At 54.2% G+C, this 17,487-nt stretch overlaps 1 protein-coding gene across 6 annotated transcripts in view; it reads left to right on the top strand.

Annotated features, from left to right (window-relative positions):
* Positions 1-17,487, top strand: part of SYNE3 (spectrin repeat containing nuclear envelope family member 3) — a 107,107-nt gene that overhangs the window by 46,103 nt on the left and 43,517 nt on the right. For 5 of the 6 annotated variants that reach the window (XM_035719878.2, XM_049113446.1, XM_049113447.1 and 2 more), the window contains exons 5-8: positions 8,018-8,179; positions 10,235-10,582; positions 14,185-14,321; positions 15,459-15,633. In XM_035719878.2, coding sequence (XP_035575771.2) covers positions 8,018-8,179; positions 10,235-10,582; positions 14,185-14,321; positions 15,459-15,633 — 822 coding nt within the window. The remainder of the gene's footprint in view (positions 1-8,017; positions 8,180-10,234; positions 10,583-14,184; positions 14,322-15,458; positions 15,634-17,487) is intronic. The other variant, XM_035719875.2, reaches the window with a different exon arrangement.

Raw genomic sequence — 17,487 nt, 5'->3', positions numbered from 1 at the left:
CACGTGTCCACCTGCCCACCCTCCTCCCCACTCACCTGTCTCCTCACCAAACGGCCCAGTCTGCCATTCACTATCCCCCCACCTCCACCCTTCCTTACCCCTCCAGCCCTCTCTCTGTGTACCCACCCTCCCATCCCTCTGTCATCCTACTCATCCAGCCGTCTCCCACCAGCCTAGCCAGCCTCACATACGTCTACACAACCACTTAATCTCCCTCTCCTGCATCCACACGCTCCTCCAACTACCCATCAACCCACCGCCTGCTCGTTCAGGTGACTGTCTGCAGTCTGCTACCTATCCCCTGTCCCCCCTTCACCACCTGCTCACTCCCTATCTGCCTGTCACCACTGTCCATGCACGCACCCACCCACCGCCTAACTGCCACACCCCTGCCTTCCATCTACTCAGCCACCCACCCCTCTGCCTCCACCCACCCAACAGCCTGTGATGTACCATCCATACACTCAGTGCCACGCAGGGCCGCGTACACGTGTGGTGCTTAGCATATGTACGCTGTGTACACTGCCTGACGCACTAGGATGCTCGGCCTTGCCAAGATGCTTGGCTCATCTCCTCTTCCCCGGTCCCTCCCTCCTACCGCCCTCCACCCTTCCTCCTCTGCTCTCTTTGGACCTTCCTCCAATCCTTCTGCCCATTCTTTGTCTCCATCCCCACACCTTGATTTTTTTTAAGACTTTGTTTATTTACTTATTTACTTACTTATTTGTTGAGAGTCTGGAAACGGGGAGGGGCAGAAGGAGAGGGAGAGAGAGAGAGAATCTCAAGCAGACTTCCTACTGAGTGCAGAGTCCATATAGCCTTGAGTTTTAACCAGTCCATAGAGTTACCAATTTCAATTATTAGTATAGATTTATTTTTTTTTTTAGATTTTATGTATTTATTTGAGAGAGAGGGAGATAGAATGATCAGAGGGAAGGATAGAGGGAGAAGCAGGCTCCCCCACTGAGCAGGGAGCCTGATGTGGGGCTTGAACACAGGACCCTGGGATCATGACCTGAGCTGAAGGCAGACACTGAACTGGCTGAGCTGCCCCAGTCATTAGTAAATTTATTTATTTAAAGATTATATTTATTTATTCATGAGAGACACAGACAGGCAGAGACACAGGTAGGGGGAGAAGCAGGCTCCCTGTGGGGAGCCCAATATGGGACTCGATCCCAGGACCCCAGGATCAGGCCCTGAGCCAGAGGCAGGTGCTCAACCACTGAGCCACCGAGGCATCCCTAGAGTCCTGTTCTTCTGATGCATTCCCAGATCCCTGTGCATTTTAGGATTGTTGTCCTTAAATTGTAATCAGAAAGGACCCGGCAATATGACAGGCTAGAAAGCCCGAATACCCTTCCGTTTCAGACAACCAAAAATACTGCACAGAATTTAACAGGCGTTGCTTAAATGCAGACCCGTGTGTGCAGACACCAAGGTAGGAGACACCGTGTGGACCACAAGCAAAGATGTTCTAGATTGCTAAACTCACAGGTGCGCCTGAGGTTTTCCTGGGGTTAGTGCTCAGGCTGGAGAAGGAAGTAAGACTTTGGGCCCAGAGGAAGCAGAGGCAGCAGCAAAATGTGAGAGCCCTTGAGAGTGAACTAGAAAAATCTCCTCATGTGCAAACACAAGAAAGGAAGTCCGGGTTTCAGCTGGGGCTCTGGGATAAAACAAAACCCAAACAAATGAAAACATAATCACCCTTCAGAGTACGGGGCCAGGGGCCTCTCGCATAATTTTGTCTTGGGGTTCAAGTTTGGACGTGGGAACTCCTGAGCCCACACACTGACATGACTGTGAAGCCAAGCAGGTGAATTCCGGGGTGGGGAGGCTGGCTGAAGCAGGCTCAGGCCCCTCAGAGGCTCAGGCCCCAATCACGGGGGTGGGGGGAGGTGGTGGTCTGCAGATAGAGTCCTGCTTGGGGCGAGCTCACAGCTCAAAACTACAGAGGCCCCAGGGAAACGATCCACCACGTCAGGAGACCCAGCGGACGGCAGAGTCAGACTCTGGAACTTCAGCTGCCTGAACAATCTGATGGAGACTGTAAATGATGTGTATACTCAGAATGCTTGCGGACAGAGCCCAAATCTGGGAGGAGGGAAACATTTACACAAGGAAAGAAAAAACATTAGAGCCTCTTTAAAATATACTAATAGGGACGCCTGGATGGCTCAGTGGTTGAGCGTCTGCCTTTGGCTCAGGTTGTGATCCCGGGTCCTGGGATGGAGCCTGACATAGGGCTCCCCACAGGGAGCCTGCTTCTCCCTCTGCCTCTCTCTGTTGTCTCTCATGAATAAATTAAATCCTAATAAAAGAAGGGGGAAAAAAAAAGAACAGGACTGGGTCCCTGCATGCTTGTGAAGGGACCTGGGTTTAAGCCAGGCTCCGCTGCTTCCTAGCTGTGTGGCCTTGGGGCAGCGCACCCTACCTGCGAGCAGGTTGAGGACTGAATGGGTTTACAGGTGAGCCCCTTGGAGCCTGGCAGGTGGCCTCCCTACCTAAAGAACCTCTCTACTCTCAATAGCAGGGGGAATAAATAGCAACCCCAGTGAAGTTTAACACACAGCAGGTGCTCGGAGCTGTGCTTTGAATAAATGAAGGCCTCACCTTTCAGCTTGGAGGCACTCAATTCCTGAGGCCCCAGAGGGCAGGGACAGGGGGTTGTGGGGTAGCTGTGCAAGGGCCAGGACGGACAAGCAAGGAGAGCAGGGAGTGTGGCTCTTGCATGTGTAGCCAGTTGGCCCTCACCAAGTCCCGAGTGGCAAGGGCGGTGGTTCTCTCTCTCTCCAGAGCTGTCTCTGGGGCCCCAGCAGAGGAGGTGTCTGCCCCCGTGGCCTCCCAGTTGTGACTTTACAGGAAACAGGTGTTCGTGTCAATCAGCAGAGAGCCTTCCGTGCGGCTGTGCAGAGGACAGGAAATGGAAAGTAGTTAGACCTGTGTGTATTTGCATGTGTGTACATGTGTGTGTGCGTACATGTGTGTGCGTGTGTGTGTGGAGGGGACATGCCTGGGGCACTGGGTGAGTGCCTGTCCTGGCCTACATGTGGACATGATCACCTCAGAGATTCTCAGGGTCACTCTGGGGACTCTTCTCTCACTGGATCCAAAACCCACAAATCATAGAAATCACAATTCTTCTTGGCAGCTTCTATCTTTCCTTAGTCTCTTTGTGTCTTTGATCTCACTGGGTCCTCCCAGCCTTCCCCTGGGGTAGATAGAGAAGATTTGACGGGCCCATTTTGCAGACTTAAAACATCTTAGTGACAGACACCACTGTCCCAGTAGAAAGATCCAGAAGTTCTAGGTGACTCTCGAGATAGAGGGGCTCTATCCTCACTGGTGCTTCAGGTCCCACCCCTGTGCTTCTGCAGGTCGCGCTGAGAAAGAGGAAGGCAGTTGTAAGTGGGAGGCTTGGAGCCCCTGGAGGAGGGAGCACGGTGCTCCCAGGAGTTCCCAGAGGTCAGCGAGCAGGGTCTGGGGTGCAGGAGCACGGGGGCTCGGGCATGGAAGGACGGGGTGGGGCAGGAAGCCGTCTCCCCCTGGGTGGAGGCCCTTGGAGTCGCCAGGCGTGTGGGTTAGTTCAGAAATGGGCGCTGGTGTTTGCAGGGTGACCTGATCCTGCCTGGAGGAGTAAATTCCATTTGGCTTTTCCAGCTTGTGGCTGAAGCTCACGGACACTTGGATTTTCTCTTCCTGGCCACCAGAGGTTTGGGACTCTGTCGCTACTCACAGGGAGTCTTGTCTGCCCGCGGACGGGGAGGGCCTGGGGAGCCCCAGAGCTGGTTCTTGTCTCCCCCAGGAGGGTTGTGGCAGACCAGAGGTGCCGGCCGGAGAGGGGCCGGGCAGGGCTGCAAGTCCTCTGAAATCATATGCAAGCTTGTATGAGTGCCTTTTCCCGGGGACTGGAGCCATAGCTTCCATCAGATTCCAGAGGGGGGCATGGCCTTCAGAGGGACTGAGAAGCAACTGAGAAAATCCAACTTTGGTGTTGTCCTTAGTAAGATATTTAACTCCTAACCCCAGGGTCCTCATTGGTAAAATGGGATATAGCCCCTGCCCCCCAAGGAACCCCCAGGGGCACAGCCCAGCCTTCCAGCCCTAGACAACAGGAAACTGCCCCAGCTCTAGCCTAAGCAAGGTGGGGATGCTGCATGTCCTGCGGTCCACATGCCTCCTGGTCCCCTGCCTTGGACATTCGACCAAGGCCTCACCTGGCATGAGAGGCTCCGTGAGGCGGGTAAGAGAGGCATCCTGAGGCGGGCCGCTGAAGTGCCCCCAGCCCGGGGACAGGATGAGGGCCGCGTAGGAATCCCCGGGGATCCAGGCCTGTTCTCAGGGTGGGTCTCCGTGGTGCTGTCTCGGTCGGCTCCGCCTGCCATAACCGATCACCCTGGACCGGACGGAGGGCTTGCACGGCAGAAATGTGTTTCTCACCATTTCGTAGGCTGGGAAGTCCAAGATCAAGGTGCTGACAGATTCAGCTCCTGGTGAGGGGCCTTCCCTTGGCTTGTTGCCGGCTGCCTTCTTGCTCTCGTAGCGGAGAGAGGGGAACAGTGGGCTCTCTGCTGTCTCTCTTTATAAGGGCACCGATCCCATCATGGGGACCCCACTCTGACGACCTCACGTGACCCTAATGACCTCTCCAAGGCCCCACCTCCAAATTCCATCAATCTATGGATCCGGGGCATACCACTCAGTCTGCAGCAACATTATCTGTGTCAGTACCTTGACTTTCACCAAGAGAGTCCACTTCAGCCGTCTCTCCAGCTAGTGAGCAGGCCATTGTTTCCACCCTCTGAAAATCCATTTTTGACTTCCGATATGTTCATTAGCAAAGCCACTGGTGTTGAGGGGGACAGGAGCAGGGAGGCACTGTGGAGGCCACCTCTGGACTGTGGCCTTTGCGACTACCCCACCTCTCCCTGCCCCTGAAGGGAGGGAGGTCCTGGGACCAGGCCCGGGAGCGAGCAATAGCGCGCCGTCCACTCCAGATCTTGAGACACAAGAACAGAGCAGGCTGGTTGCCAGCGGGATCCTGCTTGTTTATTATGAGTTTTTTAATTCACATTTTGTGGAGGTTCCAGGCACACAGCAGCCTCCTCCTCCTCCTCCTCCCCGGGCGGCCTGTCTGTCTGGCATCTGGGCCATGGATCCAGGCCGTTGGCGCAGGCTCGCAGAGGCATAAATCCTCACCGCCCTTGTTAATTGGTTGGGTTTTGACATTCCCGACGGCCCTGCCCGCCACAGACGGTTTAATTGTTTGGTCTGATGAGGGAAGGTGGAGGACTCCCCCATTTGTCACTGCTGTCATCCTGCACGGTGGCTGCCCGGCCGTGGCTGAATTGTGCTCTGTGCTCGTTATGCCTGGCCCGGAGCTCGCCTGGACGCCTGCCCTGCTCGGCCGCGCTGCGCTCCGAGCGCCTGCATCGTGGATCGTGGAGGCTTTTACTGACTCTGGCTTCGTCCAGGGCCAGCACCTCATCGCTCACACACAGGGCCTCCGGCCAGCACGTTCAGGGGAGAGACTTCGCCTCGCTATAACATTTATCACCATCAGCTTCAACCCGGGGCCCAGCTCGTATTCTCTGCTTGTTATTCCTGACCCACTTTATTTCATAAATGAGGCTTGCCTGTGGATGGGGAGAGCTCTGGGAGGGTGTTGGTGGATGCGGGGAGGGGGAACCAGCAGGTGAAGCATGAAGGAGGCGGCCCCTGTCTCCTGGTCCACGTTTCGAATTCAGACACCTGCTGTGTGCTGCTGTTGCTGCTCCGAGCCTCAGTGCCTTAGGCAGCCAGCTCTTCGCCAAAAGACTTGGTCCTGTGCCTTGGTTTCCCCATCTCTCACGTGAGGATATTTTCTCCTCCTTGTCATGGTTGTTGGAAAAGTCTAAAAGAATGCACTGGTATTTTCAGGTTTGTTGAGGACTTTCTCACCGGCCGGGGAAGGCACATTGACATAGGGAAGTTTTGTGAATCCATGTATCTGTCCCTACTTCCCATTTGAGAACTTTTGACTTGGTTTTGTCGAGGGTCAGCGCCCTCCCGGACTTGGCCTGCTCCAGGCTAAGAGCCGAGGCCAGCAAACTAGGGCCTGTGGGCCCCATCCACCCCATCTCCTGATTTCATGTGGCTTAAAGGGAGGAAAATCAACAGCAGAATCTTTCAGGACATGTGGAAACGTTGCAAAATTCACATTTCAGTGTCCATGTTTGAGTTTTACCAGGATGCAAGCTTGCTTTACATGTTTGCTTCTGGCAGCTGTGAACCACTATGTAAGTAGCACAGAGCCGGCTGCCACCACAGATACCACAGGGCGGATAAAAAGTCCGAATCATTCACTGTCTAGTCAGCCCACCTCTGGATTAAGGCAATGGCTTTGGGAGCCAGGCACTTGCCATTTACATCTTGCCTATAAGGCCCTTGAAGAGTTACGTGACCTCCCAACATCAGCCTGGACATCTGCATAACGGGGCAGGCTTGGCATCATCGTGATGGCAAAGTACGATCGTGCTTGTCACATTCCAGGCGTGTGGTGGGTGCTTATTAAAAGGAAATCCCCTCTTTCCATCTTGTTGACTTTCCTTAAGAACTTCCCTTTGTTGGCCACTCTCCATGTGATTTCATCCTGCCACTTAGGGCCGCGTTCATTCATAGAGCCACCCTGCGGGCCCTGGGGAGGAAGTCGACCAGGGGCAGCGTGGTGTGTAGGGAGCCCTTGGCTCTCCCAGCGGATGACAAAGTGTGAGCAAGGCCTGGAGGGAAGCACAGGACAGAGGGAAGGCCGATCATTGAGCCTGGGGCAGCAGGCTGGGTCAGAGAGGAGGCAGGGTCAGTGTATCCAGGCCGAGCTGCGTGCTTGCCCCGTCCTGCTTGGTTGGATATGCCAGGAGCACAGGAGAGAGCAAGTGACGATAATCAAAGGCTCACAGGGATCAATTGCTGACTAGCTGCCCAGCGTGGTTCTGGGGTTGTGTGAGCTCTGACTGATTGGATCTCACTGCACCCCAAAGAGGCGGGAATGACTATTAACCACATGGGTAGATGGGGAGACTCAGGCATGAGGCAGGCCAGGGTTCAGGTCATGGACTGTGGGCTTCCAAGCCCAGGGTGTTGACCGCAGGGCTACAGCCACATCATGGGGTCCTGCCCTGGACACTGAGATCTGGGCCTATGGGCAGTGGGGAGCCATGGAAGGCTTTAGAGAAATGGGACTGTGATCAGGGGTGTGTTTGAGACACGGAGTCCCTGGGCACAGAGGTCTTATAGCAGGGACACTGCTATTTCCCAGATGACAGCCGCCCTCAGGACACCATCTTGTCCCTGCTTGGTTAGGACAAGAGTGGGATTGTCTAAAAAGTGAGGTGACTGCAGCCTACACTGGCAACAGCGCTGTCCCTGTGAGGAGATGGGGGCCGCCTGCTGTTTATTTGCGTGCCCTGAAGACACTGCTGGAGTCTTGGGCCACTAATGCTGCTGGCCCAATCTGGCCTTCTGGGTTTGAATCTCAGTGCTTTCCTACCCACTGGAGATCTTGGGCCACCGCTTGGTGCCTCAGTTTCCCTGTCTGTCAAACCAGGATAAGAATGGTGTCAGCTGATGGGGTGGTCAGGAGAGCTCCGTGAGATGATCATGCACATGAAGTTCCTCGAGCAGTCCCGGCACTGTGGTGAGTGCTCCAATGATAGTGTTGCGTAGCAGGAATTGTTACAACGCCCCTGTCTTGAGTGTCATTCCCAGGACGTGGCAGGAAAAAAGCCAGCCGTATAGTTGACAAGCCCAGCGTGGACAGGTTTTGACCAAGAGTCTCTTGGTTTACTGCTAATAAGGTAGAGAAGGGCATCTGGGACTTCTTGATCTTCGGCAAAAGGACAGAGGGTTGACCTCAGCTCACACCCCATAAACACACACACACACACACACACACACACACACACACACACGGAGGCAGGCCTTCCTTGAAACAGGTGGGCTGGGGACCTGCATAAGTGATGATTCTCTTCCCTTCCCACAGGCCAGAGTGGATCTGCTGGAACAGGTGACGCGGGAGCACGAGCATTTCCAGGCGGGTGTGGACGAGTTCCAGCTGTGGCTGAAAGCCATGATGGAGAAGGTGAGCAGCTGCCTGGGGCGGAGCTGCAAACTGTCCACCAAGCACCGTCTCTGCATGCTGCAGGTAAACTCGGCTGCTTCTCCATCACGGGGGCCCCTGAGGAAACGCTCGAATATGGGCGTTCTGTGTTGTTGTTTATCTAATAGGATGTGCTGGGAGACACAAAATCCATGGCACATGGACCCCACATATGGAGAAGCATGGGATCTGGGGCGATATGTTTGGGGCCTTGGCTGCTTTCTGGAAGTCTCTGAGCCAGCAGGGGATTTGGAAACCCAAGGCCACAGCAGCATGGTCTGGACCAAGGGGTCTCAAATAGGGGACTTCTGGAAATGTCTGGAGGCATCTTTTGGTTGTTACAGTTGGGGGGTGGAGATGCAACTGGCATCTAATGGATGGGGGCCAGAGACCCACAGGACAGTTCCCTCCAGGGTTATCCGACTACAGATGTCAGTAGTGCTGTGGGTAAGGAGCCCTGGTGCAGGCATCAGGTCTACAGTGGGGAGAAGCATGGTCCGCCCTGGCCTTCCTAAATGCCTGTGACCTCCAATGAGCTTCTGACTTCCTCTATAAAGGGAGTGTTAGATTACCTTCAGTAATTCTAGGACCACTTTATAAATTTTGCCACAGATATACACCTGTACCATTTATTTAATATTTGTACTTAAGGTGATTTATTTTTTTAAAAAAAAGCAGTGAACAATGACCAAAAAAAGCTTACATGACTAGTATAATAGTGTTCATCAGACCTTCTTTGTGATAGTCCCAAACTGAAGGCAGCTCAGACTTTAATCAGCAAAGTACTGGATAAACATATCGTGGAACAGGAGAGATGGATGGATGGATGGATGGATGGATGGATGGATGGATAAAATCTACTGACAAAAAAGGGACAAAGTACTGCTATCCATGACAGCATGGAAAAATCTAAAGGGTGTTACGCTGAAAGAAACCAGTTTCAAAAGCTAATATATTTTATGATTTCAGACATGTGGAGTTCTAGAAGCTTTTGGGATATTAGAAATCCTCTACATTTTGATAACAATGTGGACTGCATATGCATGAATATTTCTTAAAACCATTTGGACAGTAATGTTTAAGATCTATGTACTTCACTCCATGCAGTGACACTTGGATAAAATAGTAAAATATTTTGAAGGCATTTGCAAATAAAATAGTTTCAAAGGCGTTTATATGAATTTGTTTGTAATTAAAAGCAAATCGAGTGTTTTCTTTGAAGGGAAAATTGATGTCATTGTCATGAATGCAAAACCAGCACTCACTCATAATTAGTAGATAACCTTCCAAATAAATATAATGAAACTGGGCAGCCCCGGTGGCTCAGCTGTTTAGCGCTGCCTTCAGCCCAGGGTGTGATCCTGGAGACCCAGGATCGAGTCCCATGTCGGGCTCCCTGCATGGAGCCTGCTTCTCCCTCTGCCTGTGTCTCTGCGCCTCTCTCCCTCTATGTCTCTCATGCATAAATAAATAAAATCTTGTGAAAGGGAATAAAGGGGAAAGGAGAAAAAATGAGTGGGGAATATCAGAAAGGGAGACAGAACATGAGAGACTCCTAACTCTGGGAAACGAACTAGGGGTGGTGGAAGGGGAGGTGGGTGGGGGGTGGGGGTGACTGGGTGACGGGCACTGAGGGGGGCACTTGACGGGATGAGCACTGGGTGTTATTCTATATGTAGGCAAATTGAACACCAATAAAAAATAAATTAAAAAAATTAAAAAAAATATAATGAAACCAAACAGAATCAGTAGGTTCTATTTGGCTCCATACTTATGTGAGCCAAAGGCTCCAAGCCTGAGGCTGCCTCTTTCTTTGTTAAAAAGGAAGATCAACAAGTATCAGAGGGGGTTAAAGCCAGAGATTTTTCTCCTTGACTTAATCAAATGGGCATAAATGACCTGGGAAAGGGAATTCTGTCCTTGTGTCATGAGTGAACGCTACCAAGGCAGACAGTCCACCCCTTGGAAGGGCACCTTGGACCCTAACCAGGGAATCTGGGTGAGTGGAAGGCTATGACATCCCCAGGGGATCTGGAAAAGGCAGCACACGTTTTCTCTCTCCCCTCCCGTGTCTCTCCATCCCCCCTCTACCCCCTGTAGGACATCGCCGAGGATTTTCCCTGGGGTGAGAAGTCCTTGAGGAGGTTGGAGGAACAGGCTGTGGGCGTGCTCCAGAACACCTCTCCTTTGGGTGCGGAGAAGATCACCAAGGAGCTGGAGGACATGCGGAGAGTTCTGGAGAAGCTGCGGGTCCTCTGGGAGGAGGAGGAGGGGCGGCTGCAGGGCCTGCTCAGGTCCATGAGCGCCTGTGAGCAGCAGCGGCAGCAGCTGGAGGCCGAGCTCGCGGAGTTCAAGAAGGACCTCCGGAGGCTTGCCGAAGAGGGCCTGGAGCCCGCAGAGAAGGCGGGGACCGAGGAGGAGCTGGTGGCCCGCTGGAGGCTCTACTCGGTAAGCAGGCTTTGGCTAAGACGTGGACCTTCCGGGTGCCGTGGGGCCTCAGGGCATCGCCACGTGGAGCTCCTTTGGCTGTGGGGAGAACCAAGCTGAGCCTTAGGCACACTCCCTCTGGTTTTCCTGGATCTTTGGTAGCCTGAGTTCCCTGGGTGTAGTATACAAGCCGGGTGTTTGTTCCCATTTTCCAGATGAGGAGACTGAGACCTGGATAAATTTCACCATCCCCCTGCCCCCTCACCCCACAACAACATCCCCAGGATCACACGATGAGTCAGTGGGTAAATAAGACCAGAGGTGGATTGGCTTGGAGCCTGCCATTCCCTTGCCCAGTGGTGGGATGTGGGGTGGACTTCCTGAGCCCAGAGCAAGAAGAGTTAGGTCAGAGGGAAAGTTGTATAGTGTAGAGATGATGGGGTTCTGGGGAGACCAAGCGGACCATGCCCACCCTGCGAGGGTGGGGTGGGTTCCCACCCGGACACCATGTGTGGTCGGAGCATATTCGCCTTCCTCCCACCCACGTGCATGCTCAGGAGGTCTGACCTCTGGACAGAGAGATTTTTAAATAAGGACTGACACCCTCCCGCACTCCTATCTTTACTCATTAACTCAGCGGGGTAGCTCTGTGTCCGTACCATTCGGGGAAATGTCTAAAAGAAACGCTGCCCAGATCCCACCTCCACTCTGCATTGTTGTTCTATTTTTTGTCTTCCTTCTTATGCTTGCCCAGATGCAAAAATATTTTCGTGTGGGTTGAAACAAGGCGCATAATCCTTAGGGCTCCCTGAGCCTCCTAGTAGACCAGATTCCACTGCAGCGACCAACTTTGCGCACAGGGACCTGCTACCTCTTTAGGACTGTCCGCCTCGGCACAGGTGGAGGTGGGGAGTGCAGGGGTCAAGGGCGGGGGCTTTCCGGTCAGGCTGCCTGGGTGCAGGTCCTGCTTTCTCTCCTCGCTTGGGAGAAGGGCTTTAAACCTCAGTTGTATGTAGAGCAGGAATGAACACGTGGGAGCTTCAGATATGCTCAGCATGGCACCTGCCAAGGTTGGGGCTCCCAGAGTATTGGCTTTTCCCACAAGATATGGGATAAAGGTCAAAGAATATAAACTCGGGGCGGGGGACAGGGCCCAGCCTTGGAAGCCCCGCCAGTGCCCCATCACACCAGCCACCTGCCTGTGGCCAGCTGCGTTTCAGGAAGCCTCTCCTGAGGCAGGAGGCCGACCAGATTCCTAAGAACTCTCTGCCCCACCCGATTCCAGTGTGGCCTCAATGACCAGCAAGTCACGACTAAATGAAGTCAATGAAAGGGAAGTCTGGAATTTATCACTATAGACTTTTGTTCTGAAAGCAGCATTCACACTGGGGCTGTTTGCACCGATTACGTGTCCTATAGTAAGAACAGGCACGCCTCACCTGCTCCCACCCGGCCTCGGAGTGGGACGAGGCCTGGGACGAGGCCAGGTGTGTGGCTGCGAGGCAGCCCGACCGGCTTTGGCCCTGCAGAGCAACGGAAGGGTGGAGTGCACTAATCCTCGCTTGCACCGAGAAGGAGATTTGGACTGTTTCCTCTTTGAAGAAACAGGCCGGCCCCACAGAAGCAGGTTGTGCGAGGACCCCAGCTGAAAGAGCAACGTGTTCATCTTCAAAACTGACACGGGAACGTGCTGAGAGCTGTACAAACCTATGCCAGGGGCAGCAGGGGGTCGGGGGGCACCGCCTTTTACAGATGGGGAAACTGAGGCACTCAAGAGTTTGAGACCCGCCTGCGGTTATGCACCCTCCAGGTGGAGACAGGGACTTGAACTCGAACCGAGGCAGCCTGACTCAAGAGCACGTGCTTCTGCGCCAGCTCAGGCTCCCAGTTTTAGAAAACTAGCGCGGTGAGAGGCGAGGACCAGGAACAAGGGCGCTGGAGCTCAGTCTGGCTGTGACCTTCTCATCCCAAACCCTCCCTCACCGAGAACGGGGGCCGGGAGTGAGGGGTGGGGTCCCCACGTGGAGCAGGGCAGCACCATTCATCCACGTCAGGGAGACTTCTAGTGGCGAGGGTTGAGATCAGAGTGGATTTGTGGCTAACCCAGAGTCGGCCACAGCCGCTGCCCACGGTCCCCCTCCCGGGCATCCCAGCAATCCAGAAACTAAAGATGCCCACGTCATGGGTATGGAGTGCACAGCAGGGCCAGGAGCACCCCCTCTTATTTCGGGGTGAAGGCAGCTGTGTCCAGAGAGGGGCAGCTCTTAGCCAGGCCGGCACTCGGGCAGCAGCCTCCCATGCTGGTCCCTCCCTGCTCCCCTGACGTTTCTGTGACCTGTCTGGCCCCATAGTGACTCTTGACCGTCCTGTGGGCTGGACAGGCCTTTCTCCCGAGGCAGCCCACGAGGCTGCTCCTCGCTGCAGACCCCTGCCCTGCGCCGGCCAAGTCTCTCCTGCCTGCAGGCTGGCCAGCCTCCCTGGGGCTTCTTCCTGAATGGTGTGGAAACTGCCGATTCCTACACCCCAATTGTGTCTTCTTCATCTTCTACAAAAACTTGTGCAGATTTCGTTGCGTGTGCTTAACGATTAAGTATGGACAAGAGTAGTTTTTGAGGATGAATAAGGCTGCCCGGGGAAGATTCCACGTCCTGCTGCCTATACAGTGTTCCCTCCTTCCCCCAGCTGCTGCCTACAGTCCCTCTATCTGAGCCTGCTCCCTTGAGCCCCACCCTGGTCCCAGTTCATTTGTGGTTCACCCAAGACTGAGCCTGGCTGGAGCTGCCTCTGGTCCCCGTGGATGGAGGATCTGGCCCAAGGCATGAGGTTGCATGTGGGGCGCCTGGGGAGGGGCACAGCTGGGCTCCTGCTCTGTGCCCAGTACCTGGGTATGGGGGTGGCCCCCCTTTGCCAATGAGGGAAGAGCCCAAGGTTGCTCAGCGGTGAAGGGGTCGAGAAGGTTTCCAGAGCCCAGCACTTTCCGTTACCCCATCTCTTCTACCGAACATGGGCCAGAGAGAGTCAAGGTCAAAGTCAACCCCCCCCCACACACACTTCCCAGCATAGCAGGAGAGGGCCCTGTCTGGTGCCAGGACGTGCAGCCCAGTGAGTGGAGCAGTTCCAGAGGGCTCAGGGGAACTAAATGCCCTCGTCCTGCAGGACGCTAACCGGCTTCACGGGGCCTCTTTAGACTGTCGTTTCCCTTTAGTGCTGCAGTGTTAGAGCCAGAAGGCCCAGCTCCCACGTCAGGTCCACTGTTCACTTGCTCCGCAACCGTCAGATAACTCCTAGCCGGAGCTTCCTTGGGTATGCAGTGGGGACACGGAGAGTTACTTCTTGGGGTCTCTGTGCAACTTTAATGAATGGGACCCCAGAGCATTCAGTGAGGTGTCATGAGGACTCATGACTCTTAACGCTGAGGTCAGTGGTGATACATAAAAAATCAGCTTGGTGGCAGCAAATGCCAAGTTCGGGGCACAGAGCAGGAGAGCAGGGGCTGAGCTTCCGGGGACCCCGGCCCCTGCCCTGGCTGAGTCTTCTCCCAGGCTCGTGCACCCCCACCTGCTGTGCTCATTGCCCCGTCCCTGAACCTCCCGCACCCCTCTGGTTTGGTCTGTGTGCCACAGGCGACGCGGACGGCCCTGGCCGCCGAAGAGCCCCGGGTGGCCCGGCTGCAGGCGCAGCTGAAGGAGCTCGTCGCCTTCCCCCATGACCTGCAGCCGCTCTCCGACAGCGTGGTCGCTGCCCTCCAGGAGTTCCAGAGGTACCCGGGCCGGCTGAGGGAGGGGAGCCCCTGGGCGTGCCTCGGACCTCACGCTCGAGGGGTCTTCTGACCTCATCGAGGGTGCCACCACCAGGTGTGCTGGCTTTCTCTTGCAACCTGGTCACTCTTGCACTCCTCAGCCACTGACTTTCTGCTTCCAGAAAGAGGACTAGACTTGGCTTGTTCCGTGCTGAGTGGTTCATTCACCCATTTCCACCCAGTCTCTATGTGGCCTAGCACGGGGGAGGCGTCCACCAAGCAGTGGCCCAAAGGGAGGGCTTTTCAACAGACAGACACCATCCCCCTCCCTGCAGATGGTGCCCACACAGCGTCTGAGCCTGTCTTCAGAGCAACCTCTGTGTCCCCCTCCGCCCATGAGCTCAGCAGAACAGGGGCTCCAGTTCCTAGCCCTGCAAATGTCAGTAGATCAAATGTCTGCCCTCCCTGGAGCTGAACACTGTATCTTTGCAGTCTGGAGCAATTTGTGCTACGTGAGCCTCAGAGGTGCTGGGAACACAGCACAAATGTCCCCATATCCAGAGCACCTCTCATCCCTCTGCTTGATGCAAAGGTTCCTTTAGGATGAACTCAGAGCCCCCCTCCCCCTTGCTGTGCATCTGTACCTGAGAGCAGAGACCTGGATCCCCTGCAGGGGTGCTAAGGTGGTAGCAGGGCCGTGACCTTCTGTGCACGGGGAGCCGAGGGGCTCCCCCCTTCCCTCTAGCTTCTCCTATTGAGCTTTTATGTGCTCGCTCGCTCTGACTGGCTATTGTATTTGGAAGATTATTTCTAGAAATGATTTGGGCCTAGGATGATGGTCTCTTACTCAGGAAGGGATTTAGCGTTAGCTTCTGCGAGGTGCCTGGGGGTAGGCAGTACCAGGCTAGGGGCTGCATGATTCCTTCTCCAAGGTTCGAGGCTCTCTGGTCGTGAGGCTGGGCTGCTTCCAGTGTACTTTTCTCCAGAGGTGTAGACCTCTGAGGCCCCATAGCCACTCCCAGCAGCCCGTGGATGGGGGAGAGTCCACCGTGGGAACAGTGTAGGCTGGGATGCCCCCCGGGGTCCCGGGAGAGACCTCTGTTCTGGACTGATGCCACGCTTTCCTGTCTCGGTTTCTCCCCTCCATGGCCCTCGCAGCATGAAGGGGAAGAGCACCAGGCTGCGCAATGCCACGGGGGTGGAGCTGTGGCAGCGCTTCCAGCGGCCTCTGCAGGACCTGCAGATATGGAGGACCCTGGCCCAGAGGCTCCTGGATGTCACCGCCAGCCTGCCAGACCTGCCCTCCATCCACACCTTCCTGCCCCAGATCGAGGTAACCGTGGTCCTGCCAGGAGGGCTGACCAGTGTGCAGGGGGGAGGAGGGAGGCCACCAGCCAGGCATGACATGGTAGCCAGGCTTCTAGGGAAAGTCCCTTCTAGGGAAGGGCCTCCGGGTACGTGGGTAGAGCTCATTGCACCCTACCTGGAAAGTCCCAAGTCTGCCCAGTAAATGTTATCAGTGACAAAGGTCATCCTCAATTCTTGGGAAGAAGGCAAAGTCTGGTACCTGATGTGACCCCAGGACTGTGTACTGACCCTCCCACACCCCTTCCCTTCAAGATTCTCCTGCAGTTGGTCCTCTGGTGGAAGCACCAGCAGACCTGAGGGAGAGCATGTGAGGCCATTCCCTTTCCTGTGTGTGTATCAATTAGGATGCAGGTGACAAGTGACAGAAATTCTGACCAATGGTAGCTTAAAACCCAGAGGCTTTTAGGTGGTTCCAGGGATGGCTTGATACCTCAACAGTATCTTCTAGAACCCAGACTTTTCCAAGCCCTAAGCTATATCTCCCTTCATGGCCCTAAGATGGCTTGCCACACAGCAAGCTTGCATCTTCACCTGAGGAACATCTTGTTCCAGAAGGAGTAGCAAGGGGGCAAAAGGGTTTCTCTATTCATCATTTTCAACAGGGAGGCAGACCCTCTTTCCCAGAAGCCCCAGTGGACTCTCCTTGCATTTTTTCTGCTCAGCTGGGCACATGACTGTCCCTGGACCAATCACTGGCTGAGGATGATGGGACTGCCAGGACTGGTTTTACCAATTTCAGGCATAACCCTATATTAACATGTGTTTATTTTTTATTTTTTAAAAAAGATTTTATTTATTTATTCATGAGAGACACAGAGAGAGGCAGAGACACAGGCAGAGGGAGAAGCAGGCTCTATGCAGGGAGCCCCATGTGGGACTCCATCCCAGGACTCCAGGATCACACCCTGGGCCGAAGGCAGATGCTCAAACACTGAGCCACCCAGGCATCCCCTTAAAATGTGTTCAAAGAAGACAATGTATTTTTTTTTTTATTTTTTAAAGATTTTATTTACTTATTCATGAGAGACACAGAGAGAGAGGCAGAGACACAGGCAGAGGGAGAAGCAGGCTCCCTGCAGGGAGCTCAGTGTGGAACTCGATCCCAGGACCTGGGATCACACCCTGAGCCAAAGGCAGAGGCTCAACCACTGAGCCACCCAGGCGTCCCAAAGAAGACAATTTAGACGATACAAACAAACGTTATTTAACACTTCACGAGTGGAAAGTCTCCTTTTGGAGAACTGCAAAATGGGGCAGAAGGCAGGAAGGTTTAATAAGATAAAGAATAAAGAACAAGAAAAGATAGAAAATATCTGATTGGCTGTTGGTCAGTCAGCCTTGTTTGGGGTGAGAAGGTCCAGAGCTGGCTTGACATTTGGGGATCGCAGACTAGATATACTGTGTTTCTGGTCAAGCAGAGCATTTACGGGAACTCAAACTTATCTGGGAGTTTCACTTTGCTGCCTTGGCATCCAGGGTGAAAGAGCCCCACCTTGAGCCTAGAAATGTATTTCAACACCACTGACTGGGAGGCCATCTAAACACAGTGCTGGGTTTGGTGACCAGGAAGGAGGAATGCGTGTTGGGTGAATGGACAGTGGTGTCTACCACAAATGTCCATCAGCGTGGCAGCTCTGATTAGCCCATCAACACTGCCTTATGGTATTTGCAGCTCTGAAGCCCAGAAAATACTTTCAGGTCCAGGGATTCTAAGACACCCTGAATGGGAGGAGGCACAAAAGAGTATGAGATATAAGCCTTGTTCTGTATTAATTTTCACTCTGGTTATAAAGGTCATGCCTGCTTGGAGATGTAAAGA

The sequence above is a fragment of the Canis lupus genome, chromosome 8 (assembly GCF_003254725.2).
Source record: "Canis lupus dingo isolate Sandy chromosome 8, ASM325472v2, whole genome shotgun sequence".
Classification (NCBI taxonomy): Eukaryota; Metazoa; Chordata; class Mammalia; order Carnivora; family Canidae; genus Canis; species Canis lupus.
Note: the sequence above shows the minus strand (reverse complement) of the source record. Positions and strands in the feature narration are given on the sequence as shown.